We start from the raw sequence: 22,514 nt of genomic DNA, 5'->3' as shown, positions 1-22,514 counted from the left end.
GCTGTCAGCACTGTCCATCCTCAAAATGACATACCACATAATAGAGACCTTCAGCTTCATGGCCTGGGTTTACATTTCCTCTCCAGGTATTCAGTCCAGCAGACCCTGTGCCAGTCGCTCCCTCTGGACATTCCCCCACCAGGGAACCCAGACTTCAAAGCAAATCCCAGCCCTGCAAACCAGAAATGCAGTGGTGGAGATCTGGTGTGTCTGAGCACTGCAGTGATATAATCAATACAGGATTTCTGGGACAGACAGGCATCCTTTTTAAGATTCCCAGCAGAGAGGAGGAACTTGGTCTTTGCTCTGAAATCCTACAGATTTCAAAGAATATGATGCAGGGAAGTCACTATTGTAAGGACCAGCAGATCTCCTGCCTGGAGAATTTCTGGTTTGTATCTCTCTTGCTCATGTTTTCTTTTTCTTCATACTCTCCAAAGATATTCCAGGCACATAGTATTCTATGTTTGCTTACTTGGTCCTGTGACTCCAGCTCTTGGTTTTCTCAGGATGGGGAAATGATCCCCCAATTGTAATTTCAGACATTAGCCTCTGTCTATCCCAGCTTACAAAAGGGATGTAATTCAATTCAGAGTGGAAACATGAATGTAGCCCCTGCCAGATGTTTATGAATTCCATGAGCTCTGTTTATGGATGCTTCATTAAAGCAAATTTGCTTTTGAAGGAAATGTAAATAGCAAATATGGTTTTGATTGTAAAGAACAATGGAGACTTTTAGGGGTCTGCATTTATGATGTGATAGCTTTTGTACTGTCAAGATATGTATATATTAAAAAGAAAATTCTTTAAAAATTGTAACCTCCGTTTTAGTCCTGACAGAGCTGTTATTCCTTCACAAGTCTTTGTTTAGTCCACCAAACTGGTATTGAACAATCTTCCTCAAATGTGGTTTTCCCTCTGCTCTTCCCTAAGGACAAGAAACTTGGATACGTGAACCCAGGCTCATTTTCCTTCATCTGTACTCAGTGTAGCACTTGAACATGTGCTTAACATTCAGCTAGTGACAGCTATGTACATGCTTAAAACTAATTATTTAACCAAATCAAGGTTTAAATTTGGGGGCAGCTGATTCAGCAACTCCCTCACCCTATCTCACTTAAATCCTAAAGCCCGTTTCTTCTAATCAGCTCCTGGCAGCAGGAAAATGAGTGGTCTGCAGCATGTTCTCCTGAGGAAAATGTCACCAAAAAGACTGGGAATCTCTGCAAAAGGTTAAATATCAGCCAGAGCCAGGACTTGGCAACTCAGATCATAAAGCTGCACCTGAAATCCTGCTTTAAGTGCCTTACCTTGCCCTATTCTCCTGGCCAAGGTGCCTGTCAGTATTTCTGGAATGTTATCCTCTCACTGCTGGGTTCTGGCTCAGGTGATACAAGAGAAGCTTTTCAAATCCCAAATCACATTTCTCTTTTCCACCATTCATCCAGCTCCTGTATTAACTGCTGCCCAGGTGAAGCCTGCAAAGCTGAGATAAGGGGAGAACACCTGCACTCCAAGCCCTTTGCTGCTCTGTGCCAGAGGGGAGGGACCACTGCCCTCTGCCACATGGACCCAGCGCTTCCCAGCATCACCAACTGCAGACATTTGTACATGCCAGGGATTTGTAAAGTGGTGTTATCTAAGCAAACCTGAAAATAGTTGCTTTCTTCCAGGCCCAGCTGAGTTTTTTTCATGGAGACAAAGCAGGGGTGTATTGTTTTGCTTCCAGGGATCTTTCTAGTTGACTGAGAAAGCACTGGAAGTGTTTGAGGACAGGCTCGCTCCAGATCCATGGCCAGTGATGTCTCCTTTGGCTTCACTCAAGGCATCTGCTGGCTTTTCATTTGGCCAGACTGTGATAGTGAAGTATCAGTATCTGGATAAAGGGGTAAGGAAGAAGCTTTGGGTTTCTGGAAAGGAGCTACTGACTGCTCCTTCATGCTGCAGTTCACAGGCTCATCACTGTCTCTCTTGGAGCTCTGAGGAGCTGTTTGAACAGGGGGAAATGCAGTGCTGCTCTGCAGGAGCACTTTGTTGAGTATTTAGTTCTGCAGGAGTTGCAAAGCCTGGAGCTGAGTTCCACTGCATTTGTGAGCTGACACTGTTCACACCTGGCCAACATTTTAGCACCTTGTTTAGTCTGGGGGTTGCTGGTAGAGCTGCACATCTCAGGGAAATACTGTCCTGGCATGTGCACCCACTGACCAAGGGGCACTGAGGCTGCAAGGGCAGCCCAGGGGCTGTGCCCAGCCCTGCCTGCAAGGCCAGGCTGCCAGGTCTGTGGTGGGAAGGCACCGTGCTGTGCCTTGCAGCATTTGGCATTGGGATCTCCCTGGAGAGCTGCCAGGACCTCACGCGCTCATCTCTGACCAGCGGTTGTCAGTAATAGAGAGTTTTGAAGATTTAACTAATTGACTAAATGTAGCCTTCCCTGTCAAGGTGGTTTAGGGGAAGCCTTTGCCCCAGGTTTCAGCCCAGGAGGCTGGAGAAGATGAAGTTTGCCACGTGCATCTGCAGACAGAGGGTCACCTTCTCCTTCCTTAGGTCAAATGCTGATGAGTTGTGTTGCGATGGGATTAGGCAGGTGACTGCTGTGAAGTGAGATTGCCCTGGCAGATCCTGCCATGCTGGTGACAGGGCTCTGCTGGAAGAGACAAGGATACTGTAAACACTCCCCCAGCCAGCCAGCCCTGCTGAGTTGGACCACTGAGAACCACAGCCCTCACTGCCCTCACTGCTGTACTGAGGGCACCCAACAGCCTCCACCCAGTTTAGAGAAGCCCAGCAGTGGCTAAGGGGTTGGACAGGGCAGGACAGGCTACAGAAGATGGGTCTGGGAGGGCCAGACACATCCCAGTTTCTTTCCTGACAGGATCTATCTCAGAAGAGAAACCTCTAACCTGGGTCATCACTGTCATTTCCACGTCCCGCTTACTTCTGATCCCTGCTCCCTCTTCCAGGCCTGAGCTATGGACTCCTCCCTGTCTGCACATCCTTCCCCTGCTTCACACGCAGGTCACCACATCAGCTTGGATAGTAAAGGTGTAATTGCATAAAGTATTCTGAGTGGCTGCCCAAAGAGAAGGGGAACAGTTCATTTTCCAGGGAGGATGAGCAGCAGGGTGCTTTCCTAGAGTGCCAGCATCATAACCGTGCTGACACCTTCCCATCCTATGGGCAGGTCTGTGTATTTGCTGGGTGTCCCAGTCACCCCACACAGCCCCAAGATGCCTCCAAGCCCTGCTTTCCCACCACCCAAACTTACAGGGCTGTCTGACTCGAGCTGTCAGTAGCCCTGCTTTTAAATGACCTTCTGGTTTATGTCATTGTGCTTTGAGGTTTATAGGGACATGGATTAATAAAACTTTTGGTCTTTACTGCTCTCTGATCTAGGAGCCAGCATGAACCACAGCACTTGGGGTGTTGGGCTGGTGAGAGCTGCCTGACGTCAGTGCAGCAAAGCCCCAACCTGTGAAACACCCCCTTTGGTTGTGGGGTTCCCATCTGGGGCACAGTCCTTCTCTGTCCATCTGTCCTGGAGACCAGGCTGAGCATTCTTTAGAGCTGTGCCTTACTGGCAGTGCAAGACAGGCTCTTGGTTATTTAATCTCAGCTCTGCTCAGCAGCACAGAGCTTTGCCAAGTGCAGTAGAAGTTTTTGCATTATTTTATATTGACAGTGTTTGTCTGCTGTAATAATTTGGCTGAGGTTCCTATACATTTCTGCTGTACAGTGCCTTTCTTTGTGAGTCTCTCTCTTTGCCTGTCATCCTGGAGTTGCTTTTCTAAGGCATTGGCTCCCTAGCCCTGTTATTACTTTTGGCACTGGGTTTGCATCCCGATTAAGCACATTGGCTCCTGTTTTCTCTCTTTCTGTGTTGGCCAGCTCTCAGAATTCCTCTTACCACTACATTCTAACACCACTCTGTGTTTTTATTTATTATTTGTATTGCAGTAGCGCCTGAGTCCCAACTGAGCTAATGACCTGATTATGAACATGAAGCCCATTAATAGTCTCTTGATATGCCCTTTTTAACTGTTTTATTTTCTCTCACTGTGGCTCTTTATTCTCTGTCAGTGTGACACACTGGTTTCTGGGGCTCAAATGGTGCAGAAGGTTGTGTGTTCAACTCTCCTGAAATTAGTGTGAGAGCTAAATGGTCTTTAAGGTCCCTTCCAACTCAAACCATTGATTCTATTCACAATCTTCCCCTCTTCCCAGGGCTCCCCTTGCTTAGAACTCTGGAGGAACAAGGACACCCCTTCCTCAACAACGCTCGAGCTGTGCCATGAACTGTTCATTTGTAGCTAATCCCACCTGCTCATTTGCAGCAGGGTGCATGTCCTGTACACCTCCTGAGCTCCTCGTGCCTTCCACACACTTGCACATCCAGGAGGAGATGCCAGACATGGGACCAGACCTGCAGAAGCAGGCACAGCCAGCTGAACTCCTCCCTACCTGCATATGCATGAGCACCTGCCTGGACCCTAACAGCAGCCAAATCTTTAAATAGCAAGTAGCTGTAGCTGAAGGCTTGGAGTTCAGCTGCCAGCAAATATACCCTGCTCTTTTTGAGGAATTTGGGGCCCAGGACAATCTGAAAGTACTGTATGTTGGGGGCTTGTGTGCCTCTATATTTTGTAGATTTATTGCCCTGATTGTGATGATGAGATTTTGTGGTATGCCAAGTGTTAAGGGCAGAGGCAGTTGGAAAAGCAAGGTTTCTAGGAATGCAGAGGTTTGCTATCAATAAGGCTGGAACTACAAGTCTCTGCCTTGCAAGACTGTTGTCGTGTAACTGTTGTCTGAAAATAAGGCTGTTCCTGGCCTGCTTTTCTCCTTTGGCTTTGGTTTGTGGCTGGTAGTTGGTTTAATAGGAATAAAAAGTTCTGTGTGCTGGTAACGGTGAGAAATGAAGCAACAAAACACAGAAAGAATCTTTTGAGTCCTGGGCTCTGAACTGCTGTGCTCAACACAAGCAGGTACAGGTTGGCTTAGCCAGGACTGATCTCATGGACTGTCCTGGTGGCCAAGGCTAGAGTGACAGCTGGATTTTCCAGTGAGACATAGCCTCCATGTTCTTATTTTTGCCTCTCTTTTACCTTTTTCCAGGGTGACAGAGGGCCTGATGGACCAGTAGGCGAGCCGGGGTCACGAGGTGTCAAGGTGAGTGCCAAGGCTGCTCTGAGCTGTGCTGTGAAATGCTCTGGGCAGGATGGAGGTCTCATCCTCCTCCTCCAGGGCGTGTTCAATTGCTCCATGAGGAGCAACCAGCAAGGATGAGCCTGTCTTGCCACCAGAGTAAAATCTATCCAGTGTCAGCATCAGGGCCCTTGCCCACACTCCCTGCTGGTTGGGGTGTTCCTTGGGGCAGGATGGTGGGCATTTGTCCTCTCAAAAGCTGCAGGGACCTGGAGGGGATATTTGCTGGAAAATGTGCTGGAGCAGATGGGCTGGGGCAGAAGAGCATCACCAACAGTTTGTGCTCCTGCTGACGTGACTTTGTCTTTTTGCTTTCCAGGGCCGACCAGGGGAGCCAGGCAGGCCGGGGCCAGATGGGCTGCAGGTATGTCCTCTGTGAGAGCCAGAGCCTGCCAAGCCTGGCACGGTGTCAGTCCTCTCTGGGGGGGCACCCCCACGTTCCCAGTGCCCAGGGAACAACAGCTTCTCCTGACCAAAGCACTGCGGGTGTGTGGGCACATTCCCAGCTCCTGATTGCTGTAACTGTGTGTTCACAGGGCAAGATGGGGGAGACTGGGGAGGCTGGAGCACGCGGCTTCCCAGTAAGTGTCCGTCCCTTGTGCTTCCTTCCGTAACCTCGGGTTCACTCAAGTCTGTAAGTTTTGGGTCCTGGTTCAGGAGGGAGAATTTGGACAGTGTCTCACACTTAAAAGGGCACCTCCCCCCGTCCTTTTACTGGAGCATTTATGAGATGCACGTTACTGCTGAAAGCCATGAAGGATTCTATGGGGTTGGAGCTGACCCTGGTGTTTTTAATTTTTCCAGGGTATCCAAGGACCTTCTGGACCTCCAGGAGCAAAAGGGGCTCCAGGCGACCCGGCAAGTGTCTTATCACTCTCTCTTTCCTAGCACACACACAGACACTTCATTTCTTTCTCTGTCTGTCTCCTCCCCACCACTTATCCCGTTCCCAGCCTCTCTGTCCTTGCCAACTCCAGCGTGGTCAGAGATGTGAAGGACTTGGCTAGAGTCCTAGGAGCCATAAGGAAAGACAAGGTCAGACCCCTGAAAAGCAAAAGGGGGCCATGGATCAGCCAGGGAGAGCATAGGATACAGGCTGGGGTGGATTTTTGAAGGGAGAAAAGAAGGGCAAGATTGGGGCTGGGGCAGGGTCAGATGTAACAGGAGGAGTTGGAGTGGGGTGGTAGGTTGAGTGGAAGGGGGACCAGGAGGGAGGCTGATAGTGTCAGAACTGAGCCTACAGCTTGGGAAGAGGCACTGGGAGGTTGACAGGGGAAGACACAGACCTCAAGTAGGGCCAACAGGACCACCAAAGCAAGAAGAGGGATCTCTTCCTGCTCTCTGTCTCTGTGGGGACCATCCTGGACTGTGAAGGGAGTGGGTAAACCAGGCACTTCCAGGTTGCCAACTGCAGTTATTTTGGATGGGAGCCAGAAAGATGAAAGGCCTTCTGAGCTCTTTGCCTGCAAAGGTGCCTCAGCACACCCACTGCTTGCCTCTCCATCTCACTGGCCAGCTCTTGCACGGTGTATAACTCCTCTGAGGTGTGGGGGGGAGCTGGTGTTTTATCTTACAGACCACAGAAGTGATGGCCCTTCAGAAATGAAGACATGTATGAAAGGAGTCTTGTATGTCTGTTTTTCAGGGTCCACAGGGACCACAGGGGCCACCTGGGCCTTTGGGAGAAATTGGGCATAAGGTAGGTATGATCTTTGCTCCCGTTTGTTTTCCCCTTGCATCAAGAGTGGCAGGACTGAGGGAGGAGTAAATGTGCAGGGGCACATCCTTCCACACCTGGAGGTGTGGAACGAGCAGGAAGGATTTCCCTAAAGCCTGAAAGTCAGCTTCCAAAGAACAGTGGAAATCAGAAATTCGAGCATCACTTTAATCGCAGGCCACAGACACCCAGCTGGGGGATGTGCAGACCCATCTTCACACCCAGAGAAACCTTTTAAGGGTGACCGCACCACGGACCGACTTATTGCACCAGGGTACAGAGTCAGGGACCCAGCACAACAACAATTCAAACTGAGCACTGGCCTTTCCCCACTCCCTGGTGCTGCTGTTGACATGACACAGGTTTGCCAGCCTGCCCAGATTGCCATGGCAGCCCCAGCACAGTGGAGGAAGCTCAGAGACGCCTTTGCTGCTGACGGTGCTGTTGGGCTGTCGTTGCCATGAAGCAGTGGCACAAACACACCACAACCGAGCAGCAGCTGCCAAACAGTGCCCTGATGGAGTGCAGGGAGATGCCTCCATGATTTCCCCCTACCTCCTCAGCAGTTTTGGCTCCATTTCACTCCCACTGAGTATTACGCTCTTGGCTCTTTATACCAGGTGTGCCAGTCCCCCTTTGGTAGCTCCTCTCCATAGGTCCTGAGCTGTAACACAGACCCGATGTTTCACTCAGTCGTGAAAACAGCAGCAAAGGTGGCTTTTAATGCAGTCTATGCAAAGGGTGTGAGTCATGAAAGTTTCCATTCTCATGGCTGCTAGACTGGATGGAGCGAGCTCTCAGCGTGGTAAACCACACTGGGGAGCTGGAAAGCTGCTACCCAGCCACTCTGGATGTTGCCAACCAAGAAAGTACAGAGCTTCATTCAAATCTGTGACTCTTCCAGGAGCCTTTCTCTGCACTGGCACCTCTGGAGAAACCAAAGCAGGATTTTTGCTTTCATTGGAGCTTGAATTTTCTCATTGCGTGACTTGACCATTTGTTCACAAACCCAACATACACCCTGCTCCCTCCTCTGCTTGAATCCATTTCAGTAAGCCAGGAACTGGCTTTATTCCCTGGGCAGCTCCCTTGACTATGTGCTCTTTTTTCCTTTATTCCCAACTGTAAAGAGAAGGGAGATTGTTGTCCGGAATGCAAATATCATAAGTAAATAAACCACTCAAATCCTTTAAAGAGAAGCTTTACTGTCCCATCTTTGAGCTTGTTTTGCTCATTCCCCACGCTTCCCAGAGGTAAGAGAAAAATGTACAAAGATTAAAGCTCCCAGTAGGTCTCAATACTAAACATAGCAAATGACCATGACCCGGCTGTGACTGGGCTGCACATGGCACTGGACACTGAGGGAGTACAGTTTGCAAGGTCATTCTCCCATCTTCCTGTCTTGCTTCCCATCATTTCCCAGGTCAGGCACTTGTTTTTGGCTCTCTGAGGGATGCCAAGCCCCTCTCAGAGGAATGAGACACTTTCCCTCTGCTACTCCAGCCTGATTTCTGGTCTGATCCCAGCCATTGGTATTCAATGTTTTCTGGCCCAATACAGCCAGAGACAGTGGGTGAGGGTTGTCAAGGCTAACCTGGCCAAAATTTGTGCTGGAGGATTCAGTGTAACCTTGCTGCTCTTGGCTCCCTTTAGCTGCCAGCACCATCATACCCCTGGCTCTCTGGGAATAGGGGGCAAAGGCTCAGCCTGAAGCTGTGGAGTCTGGGGCAGATTAACCCTCAACTAAACAAGACACATGGTGCAGAAAATATGCTCACACCAGTGCTAATGGAGAAGTGGGGCTGCTGGGAATCAGGGAGCAAGAGCACAGCCAAGCATTTTTGTTACCCACTGTTAACAGCCAGTCTGGACCCTGGTAAAGGGCTTTCAAGTCTGATTCTGGACCTTTCCCCCTCTTTCCCAGCTAGTTCCAGTGTGGTTACCTACCTTAGAAAGCAGAGGGGCTGGAAGGGGGTAGGGAAAGGTGCTTGGCAGAGGAGGCTGGGGAGAGGGGAAGGTGTGAGAGTTGATCAGAGCCCTCCCAGAAAGCAGGCACGAGGGGTCCTGGGCCTCTTTGATGCTGCGAACCCCGAGCCAGCTCCAGGGAGGTAATTGCATTGCAACCAGGGCTCAGCTGTCCCAGGAGGGCTCTGCTAAAGGAATTATGTCTTTGATCTTGCTTTCTGCTGAGTTACAATGGCTTTTTCATCGTCTTGGATTTATTTTTTTTCCCAGGGACCGCCTGGCTCAATGGGACAACCTGGCCTTGCAGGTGAACCTGGCATGAAGGTAAGAAAAACCCCTTACTGCAATTCCTCTGTCAGACTGGGGAGATAATAGCAACTCGTGTTCCTGCAGGACTGAGTGACATTGCAGGTTTGCCCTCCAGCAGCTAAAGCAGAAAGTGCTTTCAACAAAAGATAAAGTTTAAAATATAAAATCCAGTTAACTTTAGCCTTTGGTTGCAAATTCCTGAGCCCCAACCTGAGGGGGAGGCCATCGGTGCTGGGGAGAAGCACCGTCCCAGGGATCTTGTGCCTCAAGAACTGTGAAGGGCCTTGGAAATGAAGCTCAGCTCTCTGCAGATCCAAAATCTGAATGGGGAAGGGAGTCCTCAAGACTCAGAGATCCAGGCAGCTTCTAATTTGAAACCAGAAGTGTCTCAGGAAGGTCCCAAACTTAAAAATACCTTCAGTTTCCAAGCCTCAACTCTATGAGGACTGAGCTCCTCTGATGGTTACAGGGAAAGGGTGCCCTGCTCCAGCCTATGAATTCTCCTTCTTGTCCTCATGGAAAGGCCTATAAAAGCCATCTCTTTGTTTGAATAAGATCCCTGTGCTGAGCAGCTCAGAGGAGTTTTTATTTCATCCTAGCCCCCTTGGTTTGAAGGTTCATTCCTGCGAGCAGAGCTCTTGAACAGACTCTGTGTGGGGATTAAATGCAGTTTCCTCTGTGCTGCTCTTCACTCTCACCCCCAGCCCCATCCTTTGCCATGTTTTCCTTGGCAAATCTTCTGACACTTCACTGGATCTACTGTGCCTTTGGCATCCTGATACTGCTCGAGTGTTTTCAGCTCCTGTGCTCCTGGCTGCCCTCCTGGGGAGCAGGACACGATGGTTTGCACAGACACCCCTTTACCCACTGTCAGTGCAACAGGTCCTTGTGGGAAGTCGGGGAGGGAGAGTCCTGTCCTACTCCTTCTGGAGCTTCCAAGCTGGAAGGAGCTGAACCAAGGCTGGTCTGGGCAGTCATCACTTGCACACCAGTTTTCTGGTTCTCTCCTTTTGGTGCCATCAAAGATTCAGATTTTTCTCAGGGGCTGGGGCTCAAAGAGCTGTTGGATCTCTTCTCCCTCCCTATGGTCATGTCTGCCACCACACCACACTGCACCCAGCATTGCTGCTTGTCTGGGAAGGACCATGCCCAGGGAATACCTGCAGGCAGCACAGACCACTCCTTGACCCCTGTCCTGTCAAGCTTTATTGCAACAGAGCCTGCCAGAGGTGTCCCTGTGTGCTCTCCCTATGCTGGGCCTTTGGACCCCCTTGAAAACTGAAGGTGTTTGTGTGGGAGAAGGAAAGAAAAAGTCAAAATGAGGAGTGCAATGGGACGTGCTTCATGTTCACTCACCATCAGCAAACAGCTTGTCTCCATGTCTGAGTTTCCTTCTTTTTAGGGTGATCCTGGCCAGCTGGGAGTCCCTGGAGAGCAAGGTCTCATTGGCCAAAGGGTGAGTATGGCCACCTTTTCGTGGGGCTTCTGTGCCTTGACAGTTCCCCAGAGGGTCTGTCCCTGCTCAAACACAGCTGGGCAGGCAGACCCTGCCCTGGGCATCCCGTAACCCTCATGGCCCCTGTTCCTTCTCTGGGAGGTGGAAGCCCCTTCCCCACAGAGTCTGTCAGCCTGAGTTCACCAGCCTTCATGAGCCTCTGGGGTGCCACAGTGACACTGTGACACCCTCTCGTGTGAAAGGGGCAGTGTGGGAACAGATGTGGGAACAGACCCCTCCTGTTTGCCAGGGGCTGTGTCCACACGGGGCAGGGGATGCTGGAGCAGAAGGAGGCATTAACAGGGAAACACTGGCTACACTGTGCACGTGTGGGAGGGAGCTGGGGTGGGATGAATGCATGGATTGAGGCTTCCAGGGTCTGTGTCCCTTCTCAGGACTGAGGTCGGTTGTTGGAGCAGGATGGGGAAGCCCCAAGTTACATGAATACAGACTGAGCCCCTTTTCACACAGGGAAGGAGGTCTTCCCACAGGCCAGCAGCAGGTCCGTGGAGGAGAAACTATGGCTCAGAATAAAGCAAGAGGCTGAATTCTTGCTCTTGCTCCAGAGGAAGCTTGTTCAGCATTAGGGTATGGGATAGGACACATGTCAAAGTGCAGGGTTGGGCTCCCATTGCTGCAGCCTCACTGCTGCCACGAGTCAGCTGCAGAAAGCAGAGGGAAAAGCATGTTTAGGCACAGCCTCATGGTGCTTCCTTCTGTCTGCAGGGAGAATCCGGGCTGGAAGGAGACAGCGGGCTGCCTGGGCCAGATGGGGTCAAGGTAAACCTCAGTCTCGTGGAGTGTCAGCTCTCACACACATCTCTGTGCACTCAGGTCCCTGTGATCCCTAGGGCCAGCATGAAGCCAAGGGGGTTACTGGGTCCTCTGTGCAATCAGCCTCTGCCCTGCTCTCTCCAAGGACTTTTTTTTCTGCAAGCACACAAAACAAACTCCTCCTGTTTCACTCCTCTACCCACATTTTTGGCATCTGATCAGATCTCCAAAAAGGTCAAGTTCTTCAAAATCTGGTTTCCAACAATTTGTCTGTTTTATTTGAGTCTTTACAGAACAAATTTCCAACTAATCAGGAATTCCTGGACCTGGCAAGGAGAATCGAGAATTGCCCATCACTCTCCCATGCACCACTGACCAGAACAATGTTAGCAAGTAAAGAAACCAGATCCCTCTCCCCTTGGCAGAGCCCCAGGTGCTCACTCAGGGCTCATTCTGTATCTAACTGCTGTGAGTTTGCTACCTTGCCTTTGGAACAGGACTCTGATTCCTGTCCCTGCACAGCCAGCCTTTCCAAACAGGCCAACAATTTTGTTCCATGGAAAGAAAGAGCAGCCGATCCCACAACAATGCAGTTTATTTCTTCATTCTAGTTAAGCTATTTGCCATGTGTCTTTATTTCTGCTTATCTCTGAATGTTGGACCAAAAAGCCTCTTCCTTAAGGACAGTTAAGGCTTCTGTGTTCTCTGACTGTCCCCAGGAGCTCTTGAACCAAACCAGCTCTTTCCAACCCAAATGTGTCTCTGGACAGTTAACCAGATGTGTCTCTGCTCCTTAACCAGACAAGATATTGCTGAGCTCTCACCATGCAGGTGCAAGAGGAAAATGACTCAGTAAAGGCTGGTTGGCTCCAAAAATGCAGGTGCTGATCCCAGTATACAACTGGAGTGGTAGTACTGAATATTGCAAAATACTGACAATATTTTATTTGTCTTGATAGAAGAATAACAGCTCCAAACTTACTACTTCTTACACTTCTGTGATTGTATTTCTGGTCTGCATTCCAGTTGGTTGTCATTGATCCATACTGAAGTTTTATTATCTGCCAGATTTTTTCCTAAATTTCCAAGACTGGTTTCACCAGGGAAGGTTTAAGTTAGACATTAGGAAAAATTTCTTCACAGAAAGGGTACTCAGGCTTGGAATAAGCTGCCCCAGAAAGTGGTGGAGTCACTATCCCTGGAAGTGGCAGCTGGGGACATGGTTTAGTGGTGGGCTTGACAGTGCTGGGTTAATAGTTGGACACACTGATCTTAAAGGTCTTTTCCAACCCAAATGATTCTATGATTCTGTAACTATGAGAACAGTGATTTGACAGGGCACCTACTGCTCAGACCATAAATCCTTCACGGGGCATGGTGACACTGTTTTCCAGAGTGTTTGTTTGAGCCCTGGACTGATTCCTATTTGGCAGTGAGAGCCAAGCAGCCACTCCAGACAAACCCATCCTATTGAAAGTCTTCCAACATCCCAAGCTCAGGGCTTCTGGGTGAGGTGAGGCAGGCTTTCAGATCTTGTCTGCCTGCCTCATTCACGTGGGAGGTTCAGGCCTTATTGCAGGAGAAGCAAAGGGGTTCAGGTTACCCTGTGTAATGGGGGAGTTCCTTCTCCTCGAGCCAAGAGATTTTAAAGAAAAGAAACCTGCTTTTGCTCCTTTTTTTAAATGTCAAGTGTATTATGACTCATCCTCATTCATCCTTTTGCTTGCAGGCTCTTTTCCTCTCAGGCTCCTGAAATATTAATTATGTGGTGGGTTTTTCCTTGCAAGAGGCAATGCACAGTGACCCATGTGTTGTGTGGGCATGAAAACCTCCCACTCTCCTCTCTTCCACAGGGGGACAAAGGAGAGCAAGGCCTGGAAGGAGAGAAAGGAGAAAAAGGCAATGAAGGACTGAAGGGAAAAGAAGGACCTCCTGGATATCCCGGAATCACAGGTGTCCGAGTGAGTCTGCGAATCCAGCCCGTGGGCGATCCATGGGTTCCCTATGGTGATGAGTGTGTGAACCAGGACACTGCTTAGGGCAGGAGGCCATCTGAGATGTCCCTTGTTGCAAATGCTGTCGTAAAGTATGTCATTTTTGTGAAAAACTGCATCTGGGGGTTGGTTTGGTCTTCCAGTCAGGACATACTTGAGATGTGGATCGCTCCTCTGGTCTGCCATCGGCTTTGGGACAGTGCCTCCCTCCTGCACATGTAAGATGGATTTGGCAGGATGTTAGAGAGGGAGGTACAGAGGGCTGTGAGGGGCTGAGTTTCCCCTGGCTTGCACAGCTGACTTGGGCCTGGAGCCTGGAAATGACCAACCTTGTGCCTTCTCTGATGATTACTTGCTTGCTTCTGGTCTTCCCTTTAATATTTTATATTTAATTTTATATTATCTGTATATATATTTCTATATATTTTATATATAATTCTATATTTAAGGCTCCCCCTTAAATATAGAAAACGAAGAGGTGAAATTAGCAGGAAATTATTCCTGAACCTTCAGTGAATATCAGGGGCATGTGTGGTTTGCTTGGACGTCTGATCTTGGTGCTGTAGAAAGGAAAAGTGTGACTCTGGCCCTGACACAAGAGCAGTGGGAGCCAGGCAGGGTCTGGCTGGGGCTCATTCGGTGGTGCCAGGTGGAGGATGGCTCTACCCAGTGCCCCAGTAGGCTGCTCTAAAAGTCAGGCCCTTCTGGTTGAAATGTAGGGTTTATCAGCTTAATGGCATGGTTTATTCATTGTCATTGTTGCCATGGATGTAAGTTTTCAGAGGCATGAGGCTTGTCCTGCAAAGGGATGGCCCAGCTGTGAGTGGGATGCAGCCACCCTGACCGGAGGCCATGCCTGCCTGCAGCACAAGTCTCATCCCTTGTGCAGCTGCAGAACATCCCAGCTCCCACCCCACACACCCGTGGGAAAGAAATGGGTAGTCCATGTTTGGTGGCAGCTCTGAAATCCCAGCCTGGGATGAGAGGGAGGCAGCAGAGCAGGCAGGTACCGCCGAGCGCTGGGTGGATGCTCGGTGGTGAAGCATGTTGATTTTCCTTTTGGTGACGTTGTGGCTGGCTAAAAAGAGCAGGGAGAAGGGTGTGAGGGGATGGAAGCAGAAAAGGAGATGGATTTATGTTATTTTTGGGCTGAGGTTGGGATTTGAACATTGACTCAACCAGAAAGTGGAAACATTGGCTTAAAGCTGTGGTGCAGCACCATAAATGTGCAGAATAAGCCTGTAGTCCTGTCCCAAATAAGGCCAGCCTTGGCCACAGCCCCCCGTATCCACAGGGAGCCCTTTCAGGATTGGGATCATACCATGGGGTGGTCCCCAGTACCTCAGCTCCCTCCCAGCTGCAGGCTGGCACAGCTGGACAGTCGCCCTTCATGTGCTGTACTTCTGGCTGGCTCACATGTTTATATTGTGCATGTTTTAAGAACCAGTAAAAATATTAAAATCATGCAAATGCCATATTAAGTTATAAAATATAAAATATAGATTCTCTCAGACTCAGTCCCTGCTGTTTGCCAGCATGTCCCTGGGAACATGATGCTGTTTTCTGTTTTATTTAAAAAAAAAAATCGAGTCAATGAGCCAAGATTCTTGCTCATAATCACTCCCTTTTGTTTTTTTTACTGCAGAGTGCTATATTTCCATCTACTATTTTAATATGCTTCTTTGTATATCCTTATGCCTAAACTCAAGCAGCCTTTCAGACCTGCACAGGCTCCAGATAGTGTTGCCTCCCCAGCCAAACTCCGTTACCTAATACACAGGCTGGTGTTCCTGTGCTCACTCTGAGGTCATTCGAATCTGGAAGTCTTCTGACAGAAGTACAAATAATTTTTCTCTTCCCATTTTTTTTCTTTTTGAGACTTCCATTCTACCTTCTCATGGAGAGTACAAATACTAGCGTGATCTCCCTTAGATAAGGTTTGCAGAAATGCAAACAGCTAGAGATAACTTCAACCTCATCCTTTTCAGCTGAGCAGTGGCAGCTGGAATATCCAGCCAAGCCATGCTCTGGAAGACATGCCACAAAAGGCACCACAAATTGCACAGTGCAAAGGAGGCTTTAAGGCTGCCGAACAAAGAAAACAAAAAATCTTGTCATGGAAAAGTTGTGAAGGTGTTCACCCAAGGGCAAATGTCAAGGTGACAAACTCCCCTGCAGGATTTGTATGGTGGCTCAGAAGTTGCTTGGGGAAGGGTGTTGGAGGTGCTTGGACTGTGGGGAGGAGGCATGTTGGGTTTGGGTGTGCTGCAGATACTGTGTGATTACACATCACACATGTTGCATATGGTTTTAATACTTGTGATGTGATAGTGTTGTGCTGTCCAATACTCAGTTCAAATGGTTCAAAGGTTCTTCATCTTTAGCTATTACATCTTCATTTGGTCTCTCCTGGCATGACACCCAGGAGTCCTTACATCTGTGCTTCACCACATTCCTGCCTGGATCCACTGACGTTCTCCTGAGCTAGAGATGTTGCCTCTGCTCCAGTATTGGGATAGCCTGCTCAGCTACAAAGGGGACAGGGGAGATGTCGATGCTTCTGTGCTGTTCCTGGGAGACACACACACCAGGATCTGTGCAGTCACATGTGACAACACACTGACCTCCATCTGGGAGTTTTAGCTCATCTTCTGCTTCTGGAAGAGATTCATGTTAACTTGAGGAAGCTGATGCCCGTCTGCAGTCATGGACACAGAGAAAAGCTTTTACTATGCCTTGGCTTGGCCCTGTTTTACTGGAGGGGACCCACAGAGACATGCCCTGCATGGACAGCAACAGCCTCTGGAAAAACCCTTTTCATCACAAGTCCCTGCAGTAACAGCACGTCTTGAAGATTTGTCCTTAACACCAAGGACATGTTTAGTCTTAATCTTTATTTTGCTTATGTCTACAGGAATGTGGCACTTCACTCTCAAGTGTCCTCCTGACAGATGTAGGAAATGAGGCGCCTGATGGCTCTGAAATGATGTGACTTCACTGCTGGTACATTTTCAGCCCATTTTGTATATTCTGGCCTGGGGCAGAGTCTCAGTGCAGCCACAGAACAGGTAGGAGTTGGGGAACTTGGCGAGACACCTACCAGCTCACACGCCATGTGGCAAAGGGCCAGCACAACTGAGGGAAGGAGATTGGTTCCTGGGCCTGCACAATCCTGGAGCTCCCTGGATCTGGCAGAGGAAGGGATGTAATGGAGCACTCTCGAAAACTGGAGAAAGCTCAGAGGGTCTGTTCAGCCCTTCTGGGTCATGCAGAAGAGAGACATTCACCCAGCAATCAATGGGATCAGCAGGGACACGTCTGGCTTTGCTGGGCAAGGCTTCATTTTCCAGAAAGCCATCCCAATGCTGATACAACGCCTGAGCACAACCAAACTTCCCTCTGCACTCAGGAAACGTTTTTCAGGGATCGTTAGCTTTAATTTCGCTCAGCCATTTCCAATATTAACATATCTGAAAACCGTTTTCCGCTGTGGTTTCGAATCTCAAACAAAAAGCATCAGGGAGGCCCCATCCGAGTCTCCAGGGGCAGTTTGTACGTGTTTCAAAGCCAGTGGATTTCAGCAAACAGACCTGGCAGCTGAGATGGTCCATGAGTCTCACAGCTGTGGCTGGCAGGGCTCGAGGCAGCTGGAGCTGAGATAAGTGAGTATCCTCTATCTTTTGGTCACTTTGTCCAAGTTCACACTGCTCCGTTCAGCTCCAGTTCCTGCTCAGTGGAGGAACGGGCCAGTTGCCCCCTGGTCATAAGAGAGAGATCAGAGCACAAGCGCAGGATCCAGTTGAAATTTCCAAACTTACGTCGGAGATGTGCACCTTTCCTGAGCTGCTGGCTCACGTTACCTCCTCCCAGTGGCTTCTATCTTCTTCTAATCCTAACTTGTTGCCTTCACTTGCCCTTGATTCTCTTCTGAACGTGGCTCTTTGTCCTCTGGTGGCTCCTCGGAGCAGCAAAGAGCTGAAAATCCCTTCCTCTTGTAGAGCACCAGGGGCTGTTTGGGTATCTGCATTCAGAGAGACTGGCTGGAGAAAAACCTCAGGGTCAACAGTGCAGGGAGCAGGAGTCATGCACTGGAGATCCAGGTTTTCTCTGTGGGCAAGGCAAGACAAGGATATGTCTCCTCAGTATGTGGAGAGACTGAAAGGTACAACAGCCTGGTGAACCCTGGCAAGGCACCCATCAGCAATGCAAGTGTCACAGTGTGGTTGGCCAAAATAAGAAGATGATTTGTCTGCCAACCTGTAAGGCTATGAGGGGATGGTCCACAGAACCTGAGAACATTGCTAAAGAGGACCATGCATTCACAAAGGATCTGGCTGCCCATCAGTGCTGCTCGTGGCAACAGAGGATGGTAAGAGCCAGACGTTGAAGTCACTGGTGTGGAACCAGCAACCTGCTCACAGGCAAGTGGGCCCTGAGAACAACCCTTACACCCAAAAAGTGCTCCCCCCCACTGCTTCTCCTCTCCACCAATGGAAAATTCGGCATTTCAGCCCTTCCCTGGGAGGACAAGGGATCCAGCAGTGGCTGAGGAAGGCCCAAGCCATTTGGCAGCAGGGAGATGGTGGGTTTCCAGCTGCGCTCCGTGGCTCTGCACTGTGGTTTTCATAATGTGCTGGTTGTCATACATGGCAGACATCTGATAGCAAGGGTTTTACAGTTCCAGGAAAGCAATTGGAGAGCCTGGAAGTACTGAAATGCAACATGCTCCTAAACAAGAAAATCCCTCATTGTTCAGCAAAACTGGGAGTCGAGTTCTTTCCACTTCCTTTCTAACCTGAAATCCTATCTGCAGTGTCATTCAAGCCACGTCAGGACTCGGAAAGCTTTGAGCCAGACACTCCAATGGTCTAAATTGCCATAAACAATTACATCAGAGAAGGTCTGGCTGCGTGTGCCGGCCCTGCTGTGTGGTGCAGATGTGCACCATCAGCCCAAAAGAGCTCGAAGGGCCATAAATCCTTTTGCTCTGGTGCAACAAGATCCAAAGTCCTTTCGTTTGCTCTTCAGGAGGGTAGAGTGACAGAGCTGGGCTGGGGTGGAGATCTGAGAAAGCTTTTTGAGGGAACTTGCAGCGCTTTGAAAAGGATCAAGCTACTCTCCAGCCCAGTACAGAGCACGGAGTGAACTCTTGGCTCCAGCACTGTGGTCGCAGACCCATCACTCCCTGCAGACAGCGCTGGATGGTGCCCCAAGGATCCTTCCTGTCGTGTTCTCATCTCTGCCTCATCTACAAACTACAGTCCTGAAGTGGAAGGAGGACTTGCTGGCCGGGATGGACCTTTTTCTCTGAGCTAGCAGAGCTGCTCCAGCAATGGCACACTGTTGTCCCAGCTGAGATGATGCTGGCTTTTGGGCAGAGCAGGAGCCCCTTCTCACCCGACACATTGCTCTAGTACAAAGTTGTCCAAACATCACTTTCAGCAGAATTTGTCCCAGAGTGGTTTTTGCTCTTTGTTCTTTTCTGTTTCCTGCCACTGAAAACATGATTCAAAGGTTTTCTGCAACAAAGCTCCTCGCTCTGCTGTCGCTGAATCCAGCCATTCACTCTGCACACATGAGCTCAGCGACAGCTGGCAGCACCACATCAGTTCCATGGCATTCAGCTCCCTGAAAACACTGAGGCTGCTGAAGGACAATCCTGGAGTCACTGCTGGTTTTAATCTCTGCTCTCCACGCAGGAATTTATGCTCTTTTTTTTTTTTTTTTGATAATGTGCTGAGCTGTTGTTTCCTGGAAAAGCTGTTTTTCGTGCCCTGGACCATGGGCTGTCTGTGGAGCTCTTACTTAAAAGAAGTTTCTTGAACTCCCTCAGCTGGAGGGTGTGGGGTCACCCACTGACTGAGCAGGGGGAGGAATGGAGAACACTGGACTTGGTGTGGGCAAACGAGTAGTGTTACTCCTAATCTTGCCCTTGATTAATGTGTTAAGAGTAGGTGCACGAGGTAGTAAAGTGACTTGCCCAGGGTCATGCAGGAGGTCGGGTGGTGGTCGAGGGGGACCAGGAGAGGACACAACAGGCCATACTTGTTCTGCCCTACAGCCTGTCCTTTCCTGCTACATCAGCAGGGCCAGATCCTCTACTGGAGCCATTTCCAGGGCTGAAGGTGCTTGCACTTGGCCATGGTGTGTCCTTGTGTCACAGCCTTGGGGTATCATTGCTTGTGCCCACCAATATCCAGCAAAGCCATAGGCAGGTATTTGCCTTGTATCCAAAATCAAAGGTGAATCAAGGTTCTCAGGAATGTAGTCAAATGTGCTTTGAAGAGGATGAGGCCAAGGGTCAGGGTGATGCCTCTCCAGGGAGCTGCAGTCCCAGGTCTCTCTCCTTCCCATTTTAGAAGCAATATGGTCATCCCTGGGCACCTCTGCCCATATCTGCAATCAGCTTCTCCCCATGCTTCAATAACCAGTGCATTGCAGGTGGCCTCAGGCTCAGCCTTTTCTGTGAGTCTAAACATCCCATTTTATGGAGAGGTGCATGCTGGATTTTGTTGTTTGGGAGATTTTATTGTGGGGGACTTTTTTTCCCCCTTTTCAGCTATTCTGCTCTCTGTGACTCAGTCCACCAAATCCACTGAAGCCTTTGGAGTGGACGTGAGTTGCCTGTGAGTTGCCTGTGAACCCTACAGGGAATCACAGAGCTCTCCCAGTCCCCAGGGAACCACTGCTTGCAGCAACCCAGGCTGCTCTCCAGCAGCTGAGGGGCCGTTTCGCCCTCACAGTGAAGCTCTGCTGCTGGGGAAGGCAGGCTGATCCCAGCTGGTCTTCGTTTAGAGTTAATAGGAGTCAAAATGAGCCAGAATTTGAAATAAATCCCATAGACTTGGCATGGTTTCTTTCCTGACTCAGAGTAAGGAGACGCACTTTTTGGGCAGTTACTCCAAGATTCCCCTCCTTATTGCAAGAGAGGATTTCATTCCCCTCCTCTTCCACAACCCCAGGGCATCTGTGTGCTTCAAAAGGAAGATATTAACCCTTAGTATTTGGGAGAGTGTAAATCAGCATTGTGCTGCCCAGGTGCTCTCTCTATTTCTTTCTTCCCCATTGTCAGCTTCCAACACTGGCTGATTTTTTGGAGCATTTTGGTGTCATGTGTGAAAGCTTCACAGCTCGGTGGGGATGAGGCCTTATGCTTTTCCTGCACTTCCCACTCATCCATCAAGCCTTTTAGTGGCACTTTTGTCTCTTATGCTTCTTTGGAGACAAGGAAACACAGGCAAAGAGAGGGGGAAGAAAAGGGATTTTCCCAGAAACAATAAGTTAGTGGCAATTCAGGGCTATCAGACCAAACTAGACCAGCTCAGAGCACAGAGCACTGCTCTGTACATGATTCTCCTTGCTGCCTTACACTGTGACTGCTTAGGAAAACCAGGTTAAACAGACCTCCTCCTCCACAAAACCAAAAGCAGCAAATTTCAGAGCAACAGCTGCATGCAGATAAGAATTTGCACTAAAGCAGAGAGTTTGGGATACAAGATTTTGGGGTCGGATTCCCATTTTAAGTCGAAGAGCTCAGCAGAAAGGAAAGTCAAAGTGACTCTGGCTGTAGTCTTTTCCAGCCCAGACCTTTTTATAGGATTTCCCCAATTTGCTGTTCCTTTGAATGCAGCCAGCCAGCTCTACCTGCACTCTCCACTCAGGTTTCCACAAGCAGGCCAAGAGCCCATTACTTCCCAGTGATCCCAGTGAAACCCTCTGAACCTCACAGTACAATCAGGTCTTTCTTCTCGAGAACAGTTGAGTCTTTCTTCTTTCCCCATACTCATTCAGGAGCTGCTGCCCTGTCTCCTCCCCTTCCAAACTACTGCTAGGCAGAGTGATTATGAAATGTGTTTCTTATAAATCCAAAACATTTATGTCTTCAAATGCCCGGCCCAAATAATCCCACTAATTTCCTGAGTGCTTGTGAACTGTCCTCCATGGGGGGAGGCTTCTCTCGATCAAAGTTTATTAAGTGGAGGTTCTCATATGGAGACGTTGCTGAGCAGTAGGAAATTATATGGGGCTTTTTCATTTCCCTTTAAATGAGCTCACTGGCTGGGCCTGGACAATATGGGCATGGTCATCCTATGGTTCATGCTTCCTACCTTTGTTCCTGCTTTAGTTTTCCTGCTCTTTCTACATCCACTGTCCCAAACTAGCACTTTTTTTTTCCCCTGTCACAATAACCACTTTTTTTTCTTTACTCAGTAGCTGTGTCCTGGTTCTTCTGTTTCTTCCTGCCTCATTTTTGGTTGGGAGGAGTGACCTCAGACCTTCATTCAGTGACACCCCAAAAAAAATACACTTCTGCTCCACAGCAATCCTGAGCAATCCTGAGTCTGTCTGAGACAGGCTTTGGGAAGTTCTCCCATCAGTTCTGTTCCCCTGAGAGCTTCCCTCCTGTGCTGTGTTGTAAGGCTGCAAAGAAAGCAGGGACACATCTACCCTCTGGAATGCCAAGAGCCACAGTTCCCCTGAGCCAAACCAGGGTGGTGAGTCACATCTCTTCCCCGGACCCAGTGCCTGTAGCAGAGCATCACTGGGTGTGGGGAAATTTGGGTCAGGATTTTTCCCTGTTTGTTGTTTGGCTCCATTTGGGCCATATCTCTCTGCAGTTCATTCAACTTCCTCATTTTGTTTTTCTGGATGTTGTTGTCGGAACACAGATTTCAACTGTTGATGTCTTGAGAATTTAAAGCTGAGCTGCTCATCTCTTTGCTCCCAGTAAATGTTACTGCTGTGCTCTGCAAGAGACCTGACTTTGCTGTCAAGGCCATCAGCAGCTGAAAGCCTTTTTTTTTTCTTTCAAAATGAACTAATTTGCATTAAAAAATAAACCACCCAGCTTTCCCTTAGGGGAATATCTAAGGCCATACTAAAAAAACCCCTTATAAATCTGAGTCCTTAGTAAAGATGGCAATGAAATTCCAAATGTGCTAGACCTCAGATTATAATTTTTTTGCTTCCCTTGGATATTTTGGCATAGCTGAAGGCATGTGACTTTGTAAAACCACTGGTTTCCACTGTCCCTGGTCACAAATACCTTCATCATCTG

General features: G+C 49.2%; 1 protein-coding gene across 1 annotated transcript in view; it reads left to right on the top strand.

Moving 5' to 3' along the window:
* COL27A1 (collagen type XXVII alpha 1 chain) overlaps window positions 1-22,514 on the top strand; it is a 145,185-nt gene that overhangs the window by 97,628 nt on the left and 25,043 nt on the right. The window contains exons 29-37 of the mRNA XM_018074444.2: window positions 5,113-5,166; window positions 5,522-5,566; window positions 5,739-5,783; window positions 6,007-6,060; window positions 6,848-6,901; window positions 9,155-9,208; window positions 10,596-10,649; window positions 11,415-11,468; window positions 13,316-13,423. Of these exons, the coding sequence (XP_017929933.1) occupies window positions 5,113-5,166; window positions 5,522-5,566; window positions 5,739-5,783; window positions 6,007-6,060; window positions 6,848-6,901; window positions 9,155-9,208; window positions 10,596-10,649; window positions 11,415-11,468; window positions 13,316-13,423 (522 nt within the window). The remainder of the gene's footprint in view (window positions 1-5,112; window positions 5,167-5,521; window positions 5,567-5,738; window positions 5,784-6,006; window positions 6,061-6,847; window positions 6,902-9,154; window positions 9,209-10,595; window positions 10,650-11,414; window positions 11,469-13,315; window positions 13,424-22,514) is intronic.

The sequence above is a fragment of the Manacus vitellinus genome, unplaced genomic scaffold, assembly GCF_001715985.3.
Source record: "Manacus vitellinus isolate BGI_N305 unplaced genomic scaffold, ASM171598v3 scaffold_27_pilon, whole genome shotgun sequence".
NCBI classification, from domain to species: Eukaryota; Metazoa; Chordata; class Aves; order Passeriformes; family Pipridae; genus Manacus; species Manacus vitellinus.
The sequence above is the reverse complement of the archived record's forward strand: the minus strand, read 5'-3'. Positions and strand labels throughout refer to the sequence as shown.